The following is a 19,731-nucleotide window of genomic DNA, read 5'->3' as shown; positions in this document are numbered from 1 at the left end:
ACGGCTCGCTGCCCAGTGTCTGTGGTGTGTTTTAAGTATGTTTACCATTTGTTTGTGTGCAGCACATTTGCATAATTCGACTTGAAGATGCACACAATTCATACCTGAAAGTACACAACGCATCGGCCTAAACATTCCGTTTATCCAGAAACTTGTGCAATAACACTGTTGTAGTTCAATCAAACTCTTTTTACTTACTAGCTAGTATTAGCGTATACCCTTTCCCACACCAAACACAATGTCGTTGTTTCATTGGACGGATGGCAACATCCACACCACGGCCCTTACACCACGCGATTATCAAACCGAGCTGCTGGCCATGGCTCGGGAAGAAAATCTGATCGTGTGTTTGGCACACAATTCGGCCAAAGAGTTCCTTGCCGTGAAGTTAATCCAATCGATGCGGTCCGAGCGTTGGGGCCACCCGGAAGCACCACGGAAAACTGTTTACCTAACGCCGCGTGCAGATCGAACCTTGCTGTCGTCGATGGTATCCAATTTAACCGATCTGAAAGTGATCAATGTAGGCACGGAACACGGTGACGGTGATTCGCACGAGCCTGATTGTATACAAACGGGCACTACAACAGTTGATGTGGCATCTGCCGATGTGCTATTCTTTGGCAGTGATTTGAAGCTGTTGGAAAGCATAGAGCAAGGCATTGTTCAGGTTGAAGATGTAAGTCTCCTGATCGTGGAAGAATGTCACAAAAGCTATGGCCATCAGGAACTGTGGGAAATATGTTCCCGTCTCGGTCGAAATACGAAAGAAAGCAACCCCAAACACCGGACGAGGATTCTCGGCTTGGCAGGTCCTTTACATGGTGCCGGTTGTACGCCCGAACGGTTGTGTTGGGAATTGCATTACCTTGAACGGTGTCTGGGAGCGCGTATTGAAACTGCGAGCGACATTACTAGCGTTCTTAGGTAAGGATTAGTTTGCCTTCGCAATGTGGGTCATAGTTGGCTTACAGTTTTATTTGTGTTAATGTTTTAGATTCAGCACAAAGCCGACCGAACTGATACTGGAATGTGTCCCAACAAAACCATCCAAACTTAGTCAATATCTTCGAAAGATTGTACAAAATCACATATCCTATCTGCAGAACCATCGGTACGATCCATTAGCACTGTACGACCTAGAGAGTAGTGAAAGCTCGAGCGATAGGCTGGCCGCCGAGGGGAAATCTGACTGTGATGAGGAAGCAGACGATCTGCGCCGTGAGTTAAGGTCTATTCCCGATCCAACGGTAGCACCCTTGGCCTATCTTCACCAATATCTCGATCTGTTGGACGAGTTCGGTCCGTGGGGTGCGGATCGTGGTGCGCTGGAGCTGCTAACGACAATTGAGCGAGAAAAGATTCACACACCTTACGAACGCCATTTCCTACTGCTTCAACTAGTGTCCACCGTGCTGGTTACAACGCGAGCCACCGTTGCAGGAGTTTTCGCCAAACATTCAACCGAGCTGGAGCGTATAAAACGGTTCTCCACGCCGAAAGTTAGCCGACTGCTCGAGGTACTGGCATGGTTTGGAGAGCAGCGAAACCGGCCGAAAGAACGATGCCAGCTGTCCTCCCTTCATCATCAACAAATTGTGCACCACCAGCAAAGAATGAGGTACTGCTTCTGCCGCAACGCCGAATGTAACGAGCTTGAAAAACGGTACCACTCATTTGAAGCTCAAATTTTGGACGTTGATGAAAGGATCGCACGGTTGGGAGAGTTGCTAAATGGCGCTCGCAAGCAGGCCGAAAAGTTAAGTCAAAAGTATAAAGCTACCGAAATGGCACCCGCCGAAGGTGGTAGTGGAATCGCATCGCCTCGGCACGGACACGAGGGCCGCGTGTACAATTTTCGTAGAAAACGCTTCCCTGGCGGTGGAATCGGTGGTGGTGGAAATCCGCACCATAAGTCTACCGACACAACGGACGCACTGTGTGGGTTGATTTTTTGCAACAATCGATCAATGGCACGCATACTGTACGTTCTGCTGTACGAAGTATCTCGCTCGCAGCGTGAGTTTGATTTCATCAACCCACAGTACACGGTCGACAAGGTGGCCAATCCACAGACGGATGCACAGCAAGCTGCACTAGAGCATCGCAAGCAGGAGGAAGTGTTAAAACGCTTCCGAATGCACGAGTGCAACCTGCTGATAGGGACGTCCGTGCTGGAGGAAGGTATCGAGCTGCCAAAGTGCAATCTCGTTATCCGCTGGAACAGTCCCTCAAACTATCGATCGTACGCTCAATGTAAGGGTCGTGCGAAAGCACCGGGTGCTTATCATATACTGTTCGTCACACCGGAACGTTTGACCGCTGTTTCGGCTGAGCTGGAAGAAACGGAGTATATGGACAACCTTTCACTGGACGATGATGCTGTAATGGCGGATAAAATGAGCGATATGAAGGCGGAACCGGATGAAGAAATTATCAAACAATGTACCGATCGGATGATTGAACGAGTTGCCATCTATAGAGAAGTGGAAAAAGTTTGTCTTTCATTTCATTATTTCTTTTTTTATTAATAAAAAAGCCTTTGCAATACTTTAAACTAAAACTTAGGATAAACTAGGCAATTACAAATTAAAACATAACCATAAGCATTTAAACGTGATTCTGTCGTGTTTTTAAAATCGACGCAACAGTCAAGAGTGTAGTTACATAGAATCCTTCTTTCATTACACATAGGATCCTTCTTACGACTAAACTAAACTAAACTGACTGGTATAGTTATCAATTGTATGAAACCCTGCTCTAGAATTTCGATTAGTTTTGCAACAACACGTGTGGGAAGCTACACCACGATAATATAACCTGTGTCAGGCCTTATTTATGAACATGAGTCTTACAAGTTTTCCAGGTAATGAGATACTGTGAGCTAAGTAGAGAGAAAGATAGAGCTGAAACAGATGTACTAGAGGTTATGAAGCAGAACTTGAGCACTTTATTAGGAGGATAGCTAATTTTTTTATAGCTTTTTCTGCTGACGTATGTGTTGAATGTTCGTGTAACTGATTTTTTAACGGTTTAATTAACTAAAATTTCCTACGTTTCGTTACAGCTACTGCTCGCTAAATGCCGCAATGGAGAACCGCTCGAATGGGAACTGAAACATGCCGAGTGCTTCAATCACTGTATCGAAGTGTACCGACCAGGGAACGTAAGTACAACGAACGGACCGGTAGCCTCCCTATGGCTTGGAAATGCCGTCCAAACACTGAACAAATACTGCGCAAAACTGCCAAGCGACACCTTCACCAAGCTTACACCGATCTGGCGCTGTGCAACGACCGTCCGGAAAGGCAGAAAGCTGTACCAATACACCATCCGGTTGCCCATTAATTCACCCTGGAAGGAAGACATATTGGTAACCCAAAAAGAATGACCGCCGACCATTTTGTATTGCTATGTATTCTAACACATTTTACTTCTTTGCCTTGCAAAAAAAAGGGTTTACCAATGCCCACCGAAACGTTGGCACGCCGATTAGCTGCATACATTACCTGCCGGATGCTGCACGCCGCTGGAGAGCTGGACAACTCTTTCCAGCCGTACGGCAAAGAAGCGTTCCGTGCATTTGAAGCCGATTGGGAAAACTTTGAGCTAGAGGAGACGGATGCGATGATACTGTCTAAAAACAGTGACCCTCGGCCGGGTACAACGAAACGACGACAATATTACTACAAGAGGGTACAGTGTGTCCTGTCGTTCGTCGAATTGTAAGATTTTGATTTTCTAACATATTTCCTTCATTTTTGTAGATTGCCTCCGTATTTAACGACTGTCGACCGGATGTGGATACGGTAGCGTACATGTACCACATACGCATGGAGCTGATCTGTCCCATTCCGGAGGAGCAGAATACGCGTGGCCGCAAGATTTACGCACCGGAAGACTCTCCGCAAGGGTTTGGCATCCTGACAACGAAACTGATACCGAAGATAAGCTCTTTTCCCATCTTTACCCGTTCGGGCGAGGTGAAAGTATCGCTCGATCTTTGTCCTCAGCGTGTGCAGCTGTCCGTGCAACAGCTGGAAATGGTAAACTGTTTCGTAAAGTACACTTTTACCAAGGTGTTACGGTTGCAGAAGAGCCTCATGCTTTACGATGCGAATGCAACGGAAAACTGTTTCTTTATCGTACCGACCGTCAGACGATCCGTACCGAATGGCGTTGGCAACGGTCCATCGGACGATGTCATGGTTGACTGGGAATTTGTGGAGAAAATTGCCACCAACGTGCATCGCAGTGGGCCAACGTTTATTCCGGACGAGGCACGCCAAGGCTACACGTTCGACGTAAGCAAATTTCGGGACGCCGTCGTAATGCCCTGGTATCGCAATCGGGACCAACCACAGTACTTTTATGTGGCGGAAATCTGTAACCATCTGTCGCCAAAAAGTGCCTTCCCCGGGTCTAACTACGCCACGTTCGAGGAGTACTACCATCGTAAGTACAGCATACACATTCAAAATCTGCGCCAACCGCTACTGGACGTGGATCATACCAGTGCCCGGTTGAACTTTCTCACACCACGATACGTGAACCGGAAGGGTGTAGCGCTACCGACAAGCTCAGAAGAAACGAAGCGCGCGAAACGTGAAAATCTGGAGCAGAAACAAATTCTAGTCCCCGAACTTTGCACGATTCATCCTTTTCCCGCCTCACTGTGGCGTGCTGCAGTCTGTTTACCGTGCGTACTGTATCGCATCAATGCACTACTGTTGGCGGACGAGATACGGTGTCAGGTGGCGCGCGATTTGCGTCTAGGGTGGGAAAATGTCGACGAACTTCGAGATGGCCAATTTCAGTGGCCAATGCTAAGCTTTGGCTGGAACTTGGCGGACGTGCTGCGCAAAACAAAGGAACAGAAAATAGCACAATCAGAAGCGATCGTGAACGAACTGGTAGAAGCACAGGCAGTACCGGACGAAACGGAAGTGGCAAATCCTATGGAAGTAGAGGCCGACGAAGAAGATGGTTTGAAAAAGGAAAATGGCGTGATCGATGGAGCCGATGATGATGGTGGACAAGTCAGTGTAGACAAAAAGACAGAAGAAAAAGAGACTGATGGTGATGGAGCGCTGCTGCTAGAGATCGGTACATGGTCCAACGAAATGGCGGCTGGAGTGGGAACCGGTGATGACAACGATGATGAGGCGGGTATGTAAATCTTTCCTAGTATATAAACAATTAGGGTCTTTCGTCAATTATAGCACACCAAAGCAGAATTTTCAGAGATTTCATATGGGTCCAACTAAGCGACGTTCGAAGACTCACCCAATCCGTGTGTTTTCAAGGTAGGGTTGGCCAAAACTGACAAAAATATCAATTCCTTTTTTTGTTTCGCAATCACGACGTCAGGGCTATAACTTATCTTCAGCAGAAATCTTCATTAGTTCGGGAAAAAAATGACGTCAGTCATTAATGCGTACTAACCATTTACAAGAATTTTTACAGAGTGTGCATAGGGTAGTGGTGTGCAATAATTGGCAGCTTAGCCGATCTAAAATCTTTATTTTGCTCCAGGCCGAAGAGGTGCATCGTCACCTTCGTTTCTTCGATACGATTCGGACTGTACTAGCAACAGTAGCGCGAATTTCTATTCGTCCGATGAATATGACGAGGATGAAGATTACTACCTGTTCGATGGTTCGGAAAAGCCACCAAATACTTTGCTAGCTATCGAAGGTCCAGAAACGGCAACAAACAACACGGCTATCGAATCAAACAATAAAGCGAGCAAAAAGCAGAATGTAACCCAACAGGATCCAGCGGTAAACTTGGGCGGACGATTAAAGATTGAATTTAAATCGGAAACCGTTGCCGAAGCGATCGATTCCGAGTGTGATCTGCAGCGTCAGCGTACGCAGCAGAGCATCATCCAACGCTTGCGTCAAAACGATATGCTCTATCAAAGCTCCAAGAACGCTGTGGATGGGTTCTGTTACTCGCCAACGGACCAGCTGTGTGCGGATGAACGCCAAACAGCGGAACAGAAATTTGAGGAGCAAAAAAATCACACCAAAGACGCTATCCGACATCAGGGAACGCTAGTGCGCTGGAACGAATCACTATCCGTGTGCCATTGGCGATCGAAGCTGGAGGAAGAAGAACTAGCAACGCTTAGCGCTCTGATGGACGATCTTGGTGGGCTACCGTTCATGGAGTTCGTACCGTACGTGGAACCGGAACAGTTGTTCGAGCTGCTGGTACGCAATGGAAGCAATGGCGAACGATGGCTCCGTTTGCAGGATCTGTACGTGTTGAATGAAAGTTTCTTCCCCGAGCGGTATACGGTACTTCGGGGTGGATCACAGTTTGATAATTTTCTGGACGAAAGCGAAGAACGATCCGATCCAGCGGAGGCGAAAGTGATCGAACTTATGGTTTGCGATCCTTTTCCGGCTATTGCCGCAGGACAGACGGCGTGCAACTACAAACCGAAACATTCCATGCGCAATGGAGCAACGGGCAATGGTAACATCAACACCAACAATTTGACCCCAACTTTAATGGAGACGGATGGGGATTGTTTCAGCTTCGATTATCAGCCCGATTTGAATCAACATCCCGGGCCAAGTCCGGCCATCATTTTGCAAGCGCTTACCATGTCGAACGCGAACGATGGTATCAATCTGGAACGTTTGGAAACGATCGGCGATTCCTTTCTGAAGTATGCGATCACGACTTATCTCTACTGCCGGTACGACAATGTGCACGAGGGCAAGCTTAGCCATTTGCGGTCCAAGCAGGTGTCCAATCTGAACCTTTATCGATTGGGTAGACGGAAACGGTTGGGCGATTGTATGATTGCGGCCAAATTTGAACCACACGACAACTGGCTACCGCCCTGCTACTACGTACCCAAAGACTTGGAGCAAACGTTGATCGATGCAAAGGTATTAGAGTTCTTGGTATGATTTTCTATTAATTTTGTTTGATACGATGTATATTGTAGATTCCAGCATGTCATTGGAATTTGGCCGATCTGCCCGATATCAAGCGTTTGTCGTGTGCAGAAATATGTGAACTAGTCAAGGAACGCGCCCGTGCCAAACGGAAGGAAGAGCTCGAGCAAACGGCAGACCATCGAACCATCGAATGCAACGGCGATGAGGAAAGTGACGAAGACGACGATGTAGCAGACACGCTCAACGACGAGACAAACGAAGACGAGATGGATTACTTCTCCTGCTTCATTCCGTACAATCTGGTAACGCAGCACAGCATTCCCGACAAATCGGTGGCCGACTGTGTGGAGGCGCTGATTGGCGCGTACCTGATCGAATGTGGACCTCGCGGAGCCTTACTGTTTATGGCATGGCTTGGTATACGAGTCCTACCGATTCGGGAACTCTCTTCATCGCCATCTCAAAAGACCCAGGATGCGGCCGTACCCTCCCGGTACAGAACGATCGAACAGGATGCGCTCCAACACTCTACCGCTACAATTTCTGAGTACGGACATTGGGTTGCGCCGCCTTCGCCGATGGTCCGAGCTAACATAACGTTCGGTGGCATCGAAACCGGTGCCACTGCAACGGCCCGCGAGCTTGCCAAACTTTTAGAAGGGTTCGACATATTTGAGCAAGTACTAGGCTACAGCTTCAAGGATCGGTCGTATCTGCTGCAAGCCATGACACATGCTTCCTACAGCCCTAACCGCCTAACCGATTGTTATCAGCGGTTAGAATTTCTTGGCGATGCTATCCTCGATTACCTGATAACGCGCCATCTGTACGAGGATCGCCGACAACATTCGCCCGGTGCGCTAACCGACTTACGGTCCGCGCTAGTAAACAATACAATTTTTGCGTCGCTTGCCGTACGGCACGGGTTTCACAAATATTTCCTGCATCTGTCACCCGGTCTGCAAGAGGTAATTGATCGGTTCGTACGCATCCAGCAGGAGAACGGTCATCGGATTACGGAGGAAGAATATTATCTACCAGGGGAAGATGACGAATTGGGCGAATTTGGTGCACCGAATGCACAGGGTGGGGGTGGTATCGGTGAGGAGGGCATCACCGCTGGCAGAGGCATCGGTGAAGCGGAAGACGTCGAGGTGCCAAAAGCGTTGGGCGATGTGTTTGAATCGATTGCCGGTGCCATATTTTTAGACTCGGACATGTCGCTCGATACCGTGTGGAAGGTAATCAATTTGTATGCTCTGAACTACGGCAAGCATGAAAGTGAGTTAATTTCCTGCATTCTTTCGGAATAGGTTTATCGTAAGATGATGGGTCCAGAAATAGAGAAATTTAGCAGCTCAGTGCCGAAATCGCCAATACGCGAACTGTTGGAAATGGAACCGGAAACGGCCAAATTTGGGTAAGGAATCCTTTAATCTGTAGACTTGTATCTTCTTCTTCTTGGCTTAATGACCTCTAAGGTCATCCCGACTATCAAAATGGCTTACTAGACTACCAATAGCACGTAGTTGTTTAGATAGTCCTCACTACGGGGGACGGCCTAGTTTTTGTATAGTTTTATCTAACAATAACCTAGTTTGACTTGTATAGTTTTATCTAATAATTTATTTGCTTACTTACTACAGCAAACCGGAGAAACTAGCAGATGGGCGACGCGTACGTGTAACGGTAGAAGTATTCGGCAAAGGTACATTCCGTGGCATTGGCAGGAACTATCGCATCGCCAAATGTACGGCAGCGAAGTGTGCCCTTCGACAGTTGAAGAAGCTCAGCAATGCTGCCAACCACCACCACAAGCGTCGATAGAGAGAGATAGTAAGAGCGCGGATGCAGCATCTTCCTGCCATTATGTTCCTTTAGTGAATTTTACATGTTTTAAGCAGTAAGTGTGTGTAATTAGAATAAATATTGTGTCGTCAATTGTGTTGTCAAAGAATTGGATTGATCATTAATGCGACGAAGATGAAATGCCTGTTTGCCGGAGGCTCTAATCGTGATAGAGCCCGAGTAGGAAGCAGCGTGTTAGTCGACGATGACAACCTCGAGGTGGTAGAGGAGTTCTATCTTGGGACTGTCGTAATTTCGGATAACGATTTCAGCAGTGAAATCCGGAGACGCATTGTGCAGGAGAATCGTGCCTACTACGGCCTTCACCGTCTGCTGAGATCCAGAAGACTTCAAGACCGCACAAAATGTGAGACATATCGCACACTGATTCGCCCGGTGGTCCTATATGGACACGAGTCTTGGATGATCCGAGCGGAGGATGATCATCTTAATGCACAGTTCTACTATTAAATTTTTATTATTACTTCTAAATCATAAAAATTATCATCGCCTTTGTGGGTCAGGATGGAGGATATGAATAATGTTTCGGCGATAATTCGACGGGATACAAGCGATTCCAGGTCAGCGTTCGACATCTAACCGCGTAGGGCGGCAACGGACCATGTTGACGAAAGTATTTGGGGAAGGCAAAACGTGTAAAAGCATTTCGTACACGTTGTAATCTTGGGATAGCTGTAGCAGTGGTAGAAGTCTATATTAGGGATGCACATTCAACAACTTGGCTAACCAACGAACAATATAAAGCTTTAAAACAGACTAGATTGTTGAATTCGGATGCTATTCTTCGTATCATTCCTAAATATTTGTAGGCTTTGGTCACAGTAACAGAACATTGTTCGTCAAAGTTCAGTTTAGGTCTTTTACATGATGTGTGCGGTATTGAAGTGGAGAGCAGTCATTAACACCACGGATAGGGTAGAAAATTTGAGGTCATCGACAAAAAGCAGATAACCATTAGGAGGTAGAATTGATCTAATGTCATTATCAAATTGAAGGAATAGGATGGGACCAAGAACTAAAACTTCCTTGGGGGACTCCATAGGCATTAAATCTTGAGAGAACCCCAACATGAAAGGGTAAATGGTTTCGACTTGATAACCAGCAGCCTAACTGATGGGGAACATTAGAAACAAAGCAAAATATGTTAGATGTGGTATACCGGACATAAAGTCATGTTGAGTAGGTCTAATCCATGTCTTGGCAGTTGAAAAGAATAGAAGGATGAATTATTGTTGCGAAGACTTTTGGCGAAGCGCAGAAAAGAGCTTGGCTAGGGGTGGGACATCAGTACAATGCGACAGTTTATCAGGACATAGCCCGGAATGCATTTGATAAAAGCTGTATGCCTGCATAACTATCGAAAATCCTAGGCTAAGTGTGAGGCATCAGTACTATGCGGCAGCTTATCAGGACATAGCTCGGAATGCATTTGATAAACGCTGTATGCCTAGCATAACTATCAAAAATCCTAGCTATAGCAACAGTAGAACGCATCCTAACAGTGACATAATGACAGTAACGCGTAGCATAGATTTGATTGCATTTTTATGCATTTATCTGTCAACAATATTGTTTTAGTTCTCTTCTCCTCGTCGGTCTCTATTGCGTGCTATCTGTGCCTGCGCCGTTCCGGATTGTTGTTTTTCCTGTTTCGTATAATATAAAATCCCGTTTTCTTTACAATGGATTACGTCGATATACAGGCCGTCGAATCGAAGCTTACCGACGTGACGGTCACTCCGATACCAATGATAAAGAATGCACACACCAATCACAACACCAGCGGTAGCGGCAGCAGCAGTAACTACAACAACACGGCCAACATTACGATTACTCCGCAGGTTAATCATCGCAGCAGCAGCAACAGCACCAGTAACAATATCAACAACCATCACAGTGGCCTATCCTCGGCGGTCAACGATATGTCCTCGGGTGCGCTAGCATTAACCGTCGCATCAAACAACAGTGCCGCGAATCTTGTCGCACCGGTCACCACGTTTAATCACTTCCCCAACAATGCCGGACTGTCGAAGTACGCACAGCTGCTAATGGTAATCGAGGAGATGGGGCGAGATTTGCGCCCGACGTACTCCGGCAGCAGGAATTCAGCCGAACGGTTGAAACGATTGATCGTGCACGCACGCATTCTGGTCCGCGAGTGCTTGGTAGAGACGGAACGATCCGCCAGACAGTGAACCATGCCTGGTGGGGTTAGCCAAACAACAAACTTATCCCACACCAACCCAATCGGTCTCTCATCTCTTTCTTCAAGTGCATTCGTAAGCAGTCTTCGGGGCTTTTTTGTTCTGGAGACGACTCTGTGCCGGAACCGGATACCGAACGGTAACGGTGCAACATAATCAATAGTACAAAAGCAGAATAGTGGAACGGACGGAACGTGACCGCGGGAATGGGATGGATGGTGCACAGTCCGGCAGTGTGCGTAATCAGTTAACGATAGAGAGTTTGGGAGCAGCCTTAGCTATTAACATAGTAGACTGTGTATTTATATGGTAGCAAACATTGCATCAAGCTGAACGAAGTATACCAAAACCACAAAACCCATCAAAAGTGCAGCAGCATGTATACAGATTTTGCAACGAGAGCAGACGGATCTCGCTGGTGAAATGCTCTCTTTTTTTCTACAAAACATAATAAGCAAGCGTAATAAAAGACGAAACAATGTGTAGCCTTTAAAACTATATACAAACGTATTGTGTAGAAATGCCCCGTTAAAAAAGGGGACTTGAAATGAAGAAATAAATGCATATTTAAAGTACCATCGATTTGCATTCAATACGGAAAGTGGAACCAAAAAAAGCATCTCAAGCAAATTGTACATTTTTTCCGCTCTTCTGCAGCGTGTGAAGTAATAACAAGCGACTGTAAACGGCTGGTTGTTGATAAACAACAGTGGGCAGCGCATTCGGATTATTCGTTCGTAAAAGTTTCGTTAAAAATGGCGAAAATTTGACAACAGCTTCGTTAAAAAAACTTATGCTTTCATTGAACAAAATAGGCAAAAAGTTGGTACGAGAGATTTTTGTTTGGAACGCTTGCACGATCATTTTTAGATTGAAAACGAGTAATTTCATCACGAATACGGTAAGTACGGTGGTGCTAAGTACAGCTGTAGCATATACGATTCGTCCGTGGTACGATGCGCATGATGTTAAGCTGTTCAAGTTGCTGATAAAAAGTCGATCAATCGTAATGTTTTTGCATGAACTAGCTGTGCCGAGCATAGATGGAATTATTGAATCAAAACATTCGTCGTTCAGTGTCTGTGATGAGATACGAAATATTGGCGGCGGAGTGAAACTCACCCACATTGTAAACATCCTAACAATACCTCTGTTCTATATAAAGGTTGAAACAGGTGCCTCACGATGCAATGAAAGCAAAGCAGCAGCGTAAACAAATACGCAAACAAGGTGCACATATTCGCTCGGTGAACGATTGAAACGGTTCCGAGTTCTTGAACGATTCGGGCAGAAGGACACCAAGCTATCCGCACATAATGGTAGATGTTTGACGGGAAAACATACTCTACCATAGCAGTTCGGCAGCTTCATCGCAATATTTACCTGTCCGGCCGGATAGTTGAACATTATGAACGCACCATATCCGACAACGAACGCTTGCTATACGGACATCAAGCATGGCATTCTTTCCTACACGCTACCCCTACGTACAGATCTTAGCGACATACCGGGGCCGCCTATGAGCCTGCTGCCCGCACCACCCACCACCAACTTACTACCCGGCTCGGACAAATCTTCGCCCACGTCTGGCCAGAAGAAAAAACGTCGAGCGTACGTAAACGAAAGCGAAGAAGCCCGGGCCCGACGGTTAGCCCGCAACGCCGAAAGAATGCGCCAGAAGCGTGCCAACGAAACGGAAGAAGAGTACCGCCAGCGGTTGGCAAAGAATGCCGAAAGCAATCGGCGAAAGCGTCAAAATGAGACTGACCTGGAACGTACCATCCGGCATGCACGCAGTGCGGCCAGGGAGCGATTAAGGCGGGCCATGGAAACTCCCGAGCAGAGGGCTGTGCGGTTGGCGAAATTGGCCGAAAGAATGCGTATTGCACGAGCGAACGAAACGCCCGAACAGCGAGCGATCCGTTTGGCAAAGAATGCGGCCAAAGCGAAAGAACGTTTGCTGAAGGAATCGCCCGAACAGTGGATCGAACGGAAGCGAAAGAAGGCGGAATACGCACGGCGCAAACGGAGCGGCAATCCGAGTTCGGCCGGCAGTAGCAGCAGTAATGATGCCGCCATACACAGCAGCAATCTTGCCTCGCCCGAGCTTTCCTTCAGTCAGGTAGGCAACAGCCATGGTTACGTGCCGGACCTTGGCCATGGGGTGCCACCGGACGTGAAGGACATTAAGCTGATAGCGTCACCCAAGCAAAACCACGTGCATCAGCAACCGGAACAGATCTACAGCACACCTCATCTGCCATTTATGGAGCACGAGGTAAAAGCGTCCGAATTTCTGCCGGGCGCCCACCACCCGGGCTCGGCCACGCTACATCCGGACATGTCCTGTCCAAACAATCTGCTAAAGTTTCACGTGCTACCCTACTCACTTCCACCCGGTGCAGTACCAACAACGGCTGGTCCTGGTATGCATCATCCGGGGCATCCGACGGAGTACAAGAGCAAATGATCGGTGAAACGGGCGAACCTAGCGTAAGATCACGAGCAGGCAAAACCGATGTTTGAAATGTCCCTGTGTACATCGTAAGTAAATCTTTCTAGACAGTGTAGCTATAGTGCATTTGTTGTACTAGGAGCAACAGGCAGCAATTAAAAAATGTGCAAACAGTCAACAACAGTAACATCAACGTAACAAACCCCTTAGGCAATATAAAAAAAAACTATCTATAACAGACACAATAAGTTTTAAGAGGAATACAGCAGCTCCCCGATATACGCTAATCGATTGAGACCGATTGCTATAGATTTGCAGCTGACGGTCAAGTACATATACGAAAGTATTTGTATTCATGTACATCGAGTAAGGTGTATATCGTAGAAATAGCTGTGTAGGGCGTTAGAAAGGGAGTCCTTACTTGTTTTTGTTTTTATGATTTATCAATATGTAACTATTGCACACACACACATGCAAGAGGAAGTATGCTGCATTCGACGAAAAGCATTAAGCATTGCTAGTTTCTTTCGTAGCGCGCAACTCAAATTGTAAAATAAAAGAATTTGAAATATCACAGCAAATCTCTACTCAACGTGTATAAAATCAGTGTTTCACGTTTTGCACGATAAAAAAGAGGGTTTATATTAAACTTTGATTAAGCACTCGAATCGCAAAGAGTGTTTAAACTCTTACCATCGCAACATACAGTTTTGAAAATTATGTTGGGGTTCGTAGCACAATCGAATTACAGCTTATGAGAGGCGTGACTTTGTTCTGCGAGGTAATAACCAAGTTAACCTCCAGCCCTTGCCTCATCTTCCGCTCATTAAAAGTTAAGTTAATTTTAGAAATATATTTAAAATATCTTCACCGGTTACCTCTCACCCAGCCCAGTTTTGAGGCCCTTGTGCCTTTCGACTCCCGAAACAGTTGTTAAAATAATTAAATCCCAGGGAGTGAGTAAGACAGGATTAATTCCTTGAAATGAGTTGTTCTCTAAACTAATTCTAATCAAAACGGGAACGAGTTTTTTTTTGTGTCCAGTACTGTAAACCGTCTGTCAACTGTGGCGTTTGCCGAGCGGAAGTATTGCACACGGCAGTATATACACGCTGGTGCAAAGTTTTTGGTGAATGTTTAGAAAAGATCAATTTCCAAAGCCAAGGGGAAAGTAAAAAAAATGCAAGTTTCGCAAAAGTGTTATTGATCGGATGCAAGCGCGTGAAGTTGACAGTAGAATTGTGCGGGCGTGCGAATTATTGGGTGCTTTATTTTGAAAACACTTGCTCTTCTAGCGCTTCCACCAGTGTCTAGTTATGTTAGAGGTGTATCGTCTCGAAATATGAATGGATTTTTCCAAATCAATACATTCTACAATGAGTTTAAGCAAGAGGTCAACGCTGCTTATGCCGCTGCACCTATACAACAGCAAACCCAGCAGCAGCAGCAGCAGCAACAATCGCAACGACAGCCTCCACAGCAACAACCACTTGCCGTAACCGACGGTAGCAGTAGCGTCACGTCCTCTCAGCAGCACGCGCTGAACCAAACCCCTAAGCAAACCAATTTGTCCAAAAACCAGCACAGATTTTTGCACGAAAGTGACGACGCCCGGGAGAAGCGCCTGGCCCGGAACGCGGAACGTATGCGCCAGAAGCGGGCAATGGAAACGGAGGAGCAAAGTCGCAAACGTATGGCCGAAAACGCGGAACGCATGCGACGAAAGCGAGCAGCCGAATCGGAGGAAGATTACCGAATGAGAATGGAGAGAAACGCGGCATTCAAGATGACCGACGAGTATCGGCGTCGGCTGATGGAAAATGCGGAACGCAACAGACGAAGGCGCCAGAATGAAACTGAACTGGAGCGCAGCATACGGCGGGCACGGAGCGCCGCACGGGAACGTTTGCGCCGTGCGATGGAAAGTCCCGAGCAGCGTGCAGTGCGTTTGGCTAAGCTGGCCGAACGGATGCGTATTACCCGGGAGCGACTGTGGACAACGATTGAAACACCGGAACAGCGGGCAGAACGGTTGGCAAGACTGGCCGAACGGATGCGTTACGCGCGGGCGAACGAAACACCAGAACAGCGTGCGACTCGGTTGGCAAAGAATGCGGCCAGGGCACGCCAACGCTTCCTGAACGAATCTCCCGAACAGTGGATCGACCGGAAGCGAAAAAAGGCCGAATACGCACGACAGAAACGGGCGGCAGCAGCTGCTTTAGGTGAGCCCAGTGGAAATGGTACCTCTCGGCCCCCCGGTCCGTCGGGTCGAGCACCATCCGGTACATCCATCGGTCATGGAGCTAGCTTGCAGCATCACACAGCAGTTGGTTTTCCGGGCCATACACCTGCCACATTGCCGGAAACTATTCTACATACGAGTGGGTCACAGCAACCTCCAAACAGTAGCACAAGCAGTGGAGCAACTTCTTCGTTCGCGCTGAATGCAAAGGGAACTGGCAAGAGTTCGTCCATATCGACGAAACACGGAACGACATCATCAAGCGGAGCCTTGCAGTCCACACAACCAGAACAAATCTACAGCACTCCGCAGGTTTTATTTAGCGGTGGTGATTTTAAACCACACGAACTACTGAACGGGCAACATTTGGTGATGCAGGCGGATCCGAACTGTCCCAGCAATCTATACAAACTGCACATACTGCCGTACCCGTTTCCTACATCCACTGCATCCGGTACGCCGCACATGGATCAAACGAGTGCGTACAAAAGCAAGTAAACATCCAGCATGTGCGAAGAAAAAAAAACTGATGAGGCCATATACTGGTGAAGAGCGAACTCTTCATAAAGTCGTGAAAAAATGGTAATAATTTAGACAAGTAGGCGGCACTATAGCCAATAAAGCTGCTGCTGTATGCAGCCAATTGGGCCGCAACAATGCAATAATGCAAGGAAACCTACATCCCGGTAGCAGCAAATATGAATTTGAAAATTTAAATTACCTACTACTCAACCGATACGCATCGGTTGAACGTTATGCATTATAGTGTGATTATTTTGTATGCTGATAATTTTAAACTTTTCACATATATATATCATTTACGTTTCAACGGAATATCTTCCAAGGGTTTGAGATACCGATGATGTGTGCAATCAATTTGGCCGAGGAACAATTTTATTTGTTTACTCTTACACTGCTAGCCGTTCTAGGGGAAACAATAAATGGATGTTTCTAGTGAACAAGCAGGACGTAGTTTTCCTTTTCCTTCATCAATTCCTATACCATTTAATCGATGAGTGTGTATGTACATGCAATCAGGCAAGATTCATCAGATGATTCGCAATGCGATACTTGTAGCAAAGTAACGAAAAATAAACTTATGGATTACAGTGATTACATTACGTTCCATTCTCTCTTTACGGGCTATTGTTTTGACGAAGAACTTCGTTCATACGGTAGCTAAGTTGGGGCAAGTTTTTTGTTTTTTTTTTTTAGTAAAAATTCAGTTAAGCGACCAAGTAAACGACTAAAAATCCCAATTCAATAATAAAATAACTTTTGGAGCAAAAGGACCACCACTGTTTGGGGTAAGAGTGCCGCAACTTTTTCGCTGATTTTAACGACAGTTGAACTTAAAAAAATGTCTACAAACACAAGATCTCAAATTAGGATTGGAATTAACATCTTCGATTTATACGACTTGGGATTTAATTACGGAATCAGATTCCTATTGTTTTCATTAGTCCAGAGAGAAAGAGAAGCAGGATGGTGTGTGCTTATAATCAGAATAAGTCCCAAAAAAAAGATGGCCTAGGTCTAGAATGGAATCGGCAATGAGATCCGTGACCGAAGGGAGCACTTCTGTGAGAAAACACGCTTTAGAACACGAAGTTTACAGCGATAGCATACGTGAAATGCTACAATCCCTAGGAGGCAAATTCTAATACCAAAAAGGAGGTACTTTTTGATCGTTATGAAACTTATTTTAAACCCCCAAAAGAGGGGAAATTGGTGAACCCAATTTGTCTCTAGCATATAGTAATCGGACGTTTCATTTTTACATAATTTTCGATTATTTTATTTAGATGGCCGTCTTGCACCGTATGGATGGCCCTTTTGTCCTAATACTCAAAAAACACCACATTTTTAACCATTTTTCAAACTTTCATAAAACTTTTTTTCTGGGACTCATCATTAGGTGTTAAATGAAATCGAATACAGTTGAGTAAGTTACATTAATGCTTGCTACTGCTTAAGAGCAATACGAAAACTACCAGAGCAAATAAGGTGAAACAAAATATCTTTAAATGGTATGATAGATAATAATAAATAGCAATACAAACACTGCATAATTTAGTGTACAATGCAAACAAAAATTGCAAGTAACGATTTCTATTTCATTTAATTTAAGCAATCATACAAATAAGCACCACTCTGTACCTGTGGAGATGAATGCGAATCTATCGACACACACTTGTAAACGCAGTGCATGTGTCAGAAGCGTAGCTAAAAATAAAGCTCAACCTGCAATTGTTTTGTGTGCGATTCGATTTGTGAACAAGAAAAGTTGTTTTGAAAAGTGTTTTTACTGCACGAAGAATCCTTTGACAAAAGCAAAAAAAAAAAACGTAGCGGGACCCGCTGGCCGCGAATGTGTTCCATCGGGCAAGCATGTAAACACACTACCAGCTAATAAATATGAATGGATTCTTTCAGATCAATCCATACTATAATGACATTAAGCAGGAAATCGTGGCCCCATACGCAACAGCAGCAGCACCCGTCGTTGCAACCGCAACTTTACCGCAAGCAATACCGAGCATCCCTCCCCAGCAGCAGTCCGCAAACGGTGCTAGTGACGGGCTTCCCCTAGGCGTCATCCATCACTCACTGTCCAAAAGCCAGCGACGGTTTCTGCACGAGAGTCCGGAAGCCCGTGCCAAGCGTCTCGCTCGGAACGCGGAGCGAATGCGCCAAAAGCGTGCGGCAGAAACGGCCGACGAGTATCGCAAACGAATGGCACAGAACGCAGAAAGGATGCGAAAGAAGCGTGCCGCCGAAACGGAGGAAGAGTATCGGAACAGGATGCAGCGTAATGCGGACAGCAAGTCAAGTGACGAGTATCTGATTCGGTTAGCGAAAAATGCTGAACGGAACCGGTTGCGACGGCAAAACGAGACTGATATCGAGCGTAGCATACGGCGGGCCCGTAGTGCGGCACGCGAGCGGTTACGTCGCGCAATGGAAACACCCGAACAGCGAGCAGTAAGATTGGCCAAACTGGCTGAACGGATGCGAATTTCGCGCGCCAACGAAACACCGGAACAACGCGCCCTGCGGTTAGCTAAAAATGCGGCCAAAGCGAAGGAACGTCTGCTAAACGAAACACCGGAACAATGGATCGAGCGGAAGCGAAAAAAGGCGGAATATGCACGGCAGAAGCGCAGTGCCGCTGCGGTTGCCGCCAAACTGGGCCTATCGGCAACCGGCAGCTCGCCCAACAGCAGTGTTAGCTCCACCAGCCTTAGCGTACCGTCCACGCCGGGCGATACGGTAACGTTTACCCATGCGCCAACCACAAATCCGACGTACAATCTGGAACCCAGCCATGCGCTGTCGCAAACGTCGCTTGTTTCGCTGTCGACGACGAACCTGAAGGACATCAAGCTAATAACGGCACAGAAGCCCGGTCAAATGTTGCAACTGCCGGAGCAACTGTACGCCACTAGTACGTCACACATTCCCTTCAACGGGACCGACCTGAAACCGCCTGAATTTTTAACCAGCAATAATAGTCAACCGGGCCCTCCTCACATTATGCAGCCGGAGTTGTACAAGTTCCACATACTACCGTACACATTCTCTCCCACGGCCGGTGCAGTGCACCCGACGCAAGCCGATTACAAAGGAAAATAGATTTTAAGATGGAACCATTTTCCCCGTACTTGTTCGTACTTTAGCCAGGTTAGCTCCTTGGCACAGCTTCGGAGCAAAACGTTTGCTAATTTTAACGTTTAATTTACTCTAAATTAGGGTTAATTTTAAATGCAGTTGGCAGCGTCACTTTTACGTAAGGAACTATTCTCAGCAATTATTTTCCTACTGGCTTAAAATTACATTTTTCGTTGGGCTTAGGAAACAGATCGCAGGAGGACACGCATCTTTCATTCCAAGCGCGATCACTCTTCTAGGACCTTAGTTTCGTGCACTTCGTGTTTATTGGTAGTCGTGCAAAATTAGTATACATAGGAGCGCTGCACCGCAACGGATAGAATAAGTGCTGGTCAGCGGCCAGCTACTACTGTATGATAAGAAATC

At 46.4% G+C, this 19,731-nt stretch overlaps 4 protein-coding genes across 4 annotated transcripts in view; all 4 read left to right on the top strand.

Annotated features, from left to right (window-relative positions):
- LOC126567112 (synaptic vesicle glycoprotein 2B-like) overlaps positions 1–15,085 on the top strand; it is a 167,565-nt gene extending 152,480 nt beyond the window's left edge. Inside the window, exon 12 of the mRNA XM_050223345.1 lies at positions 15,074–15,085. The gene's annotated coding sequence lies outside the window, so the exon portion shown is untranslated. The remainder of the gene's footprint in view (positions 1–15,073) is intronic.
- LOC126559626 (endoribonuclease Dcr-1) lies at positions 239–8,747 on the top strand. Its single transcript, XM_050215795.1, has 9 exons — positions 239–927; positions 998–2,495; positions 3,068–3,373; positions 3,457–3,696; positions 3,768–5,169; positions 5,536–6,908; positions 6,968–8,161; positions 8,234–8,340; positions 8,567–8,747. Exons 1-9 carry the CDS (start codon positions 239–241, stop codon positions 8,745–8,747), a joined length of 6,990 nt encoding a protein of 2,329 aa, XP_050071752.1.
- LOC126559237 (GATA zinc finger domain-containing protein 12) lies at positions 10,463–10,984 on the top strand. The gene has a single exon (XM_050215367.1). The coding sequence runs from the start codon at positions 10,472–10,474 to the stop codon at positions 10,982–10,984; it is 513 nt and encodes a 170-aa protein (XP_050071324.1). The 5' UTR covers positions 10,463–10,471.
- On the top strand, positions 12,408–19,329 carry LOC126567110 (uncharacterized). Its single transcript, XM_050223343.1, has 4 exons — positions 12,408–13,419; positions 13,759–13,814; positions 14,686–16,187; positions 18,090–19,329. The coding sequence occupies exons 1-4, from the start codon at positions 12,513–12,515 to the stop codon at positions 19,327–19,329; spliced, it is 3,705 nt and encodes a 1,234-aa protein (XP_050079300.1). The 5' UTR covers positions 12,408–12,512.
- The last annotated feature ends 402 nt before the right edge of the window (positions 19,330–19,731 follow it).

Source organism: Anopheles maculipalpis, chromosome 2RL, assembly GCF_943734695.1.
Source record: "Anopheles maculipalpis chromosome 2RL, idAnoMacuDA_375_x, whole genome shotgun sequence".
NCBI lineage: Eukaryota > Metazoa > Arthropoda > Insecta > Diptera > Culicidae > Anopheles > Anopheles maculipalpis.
Note: the sequence above shows the minus strand (reverse complement) of the source record. Positions and strands in the feature narration are given on the sequence as shown.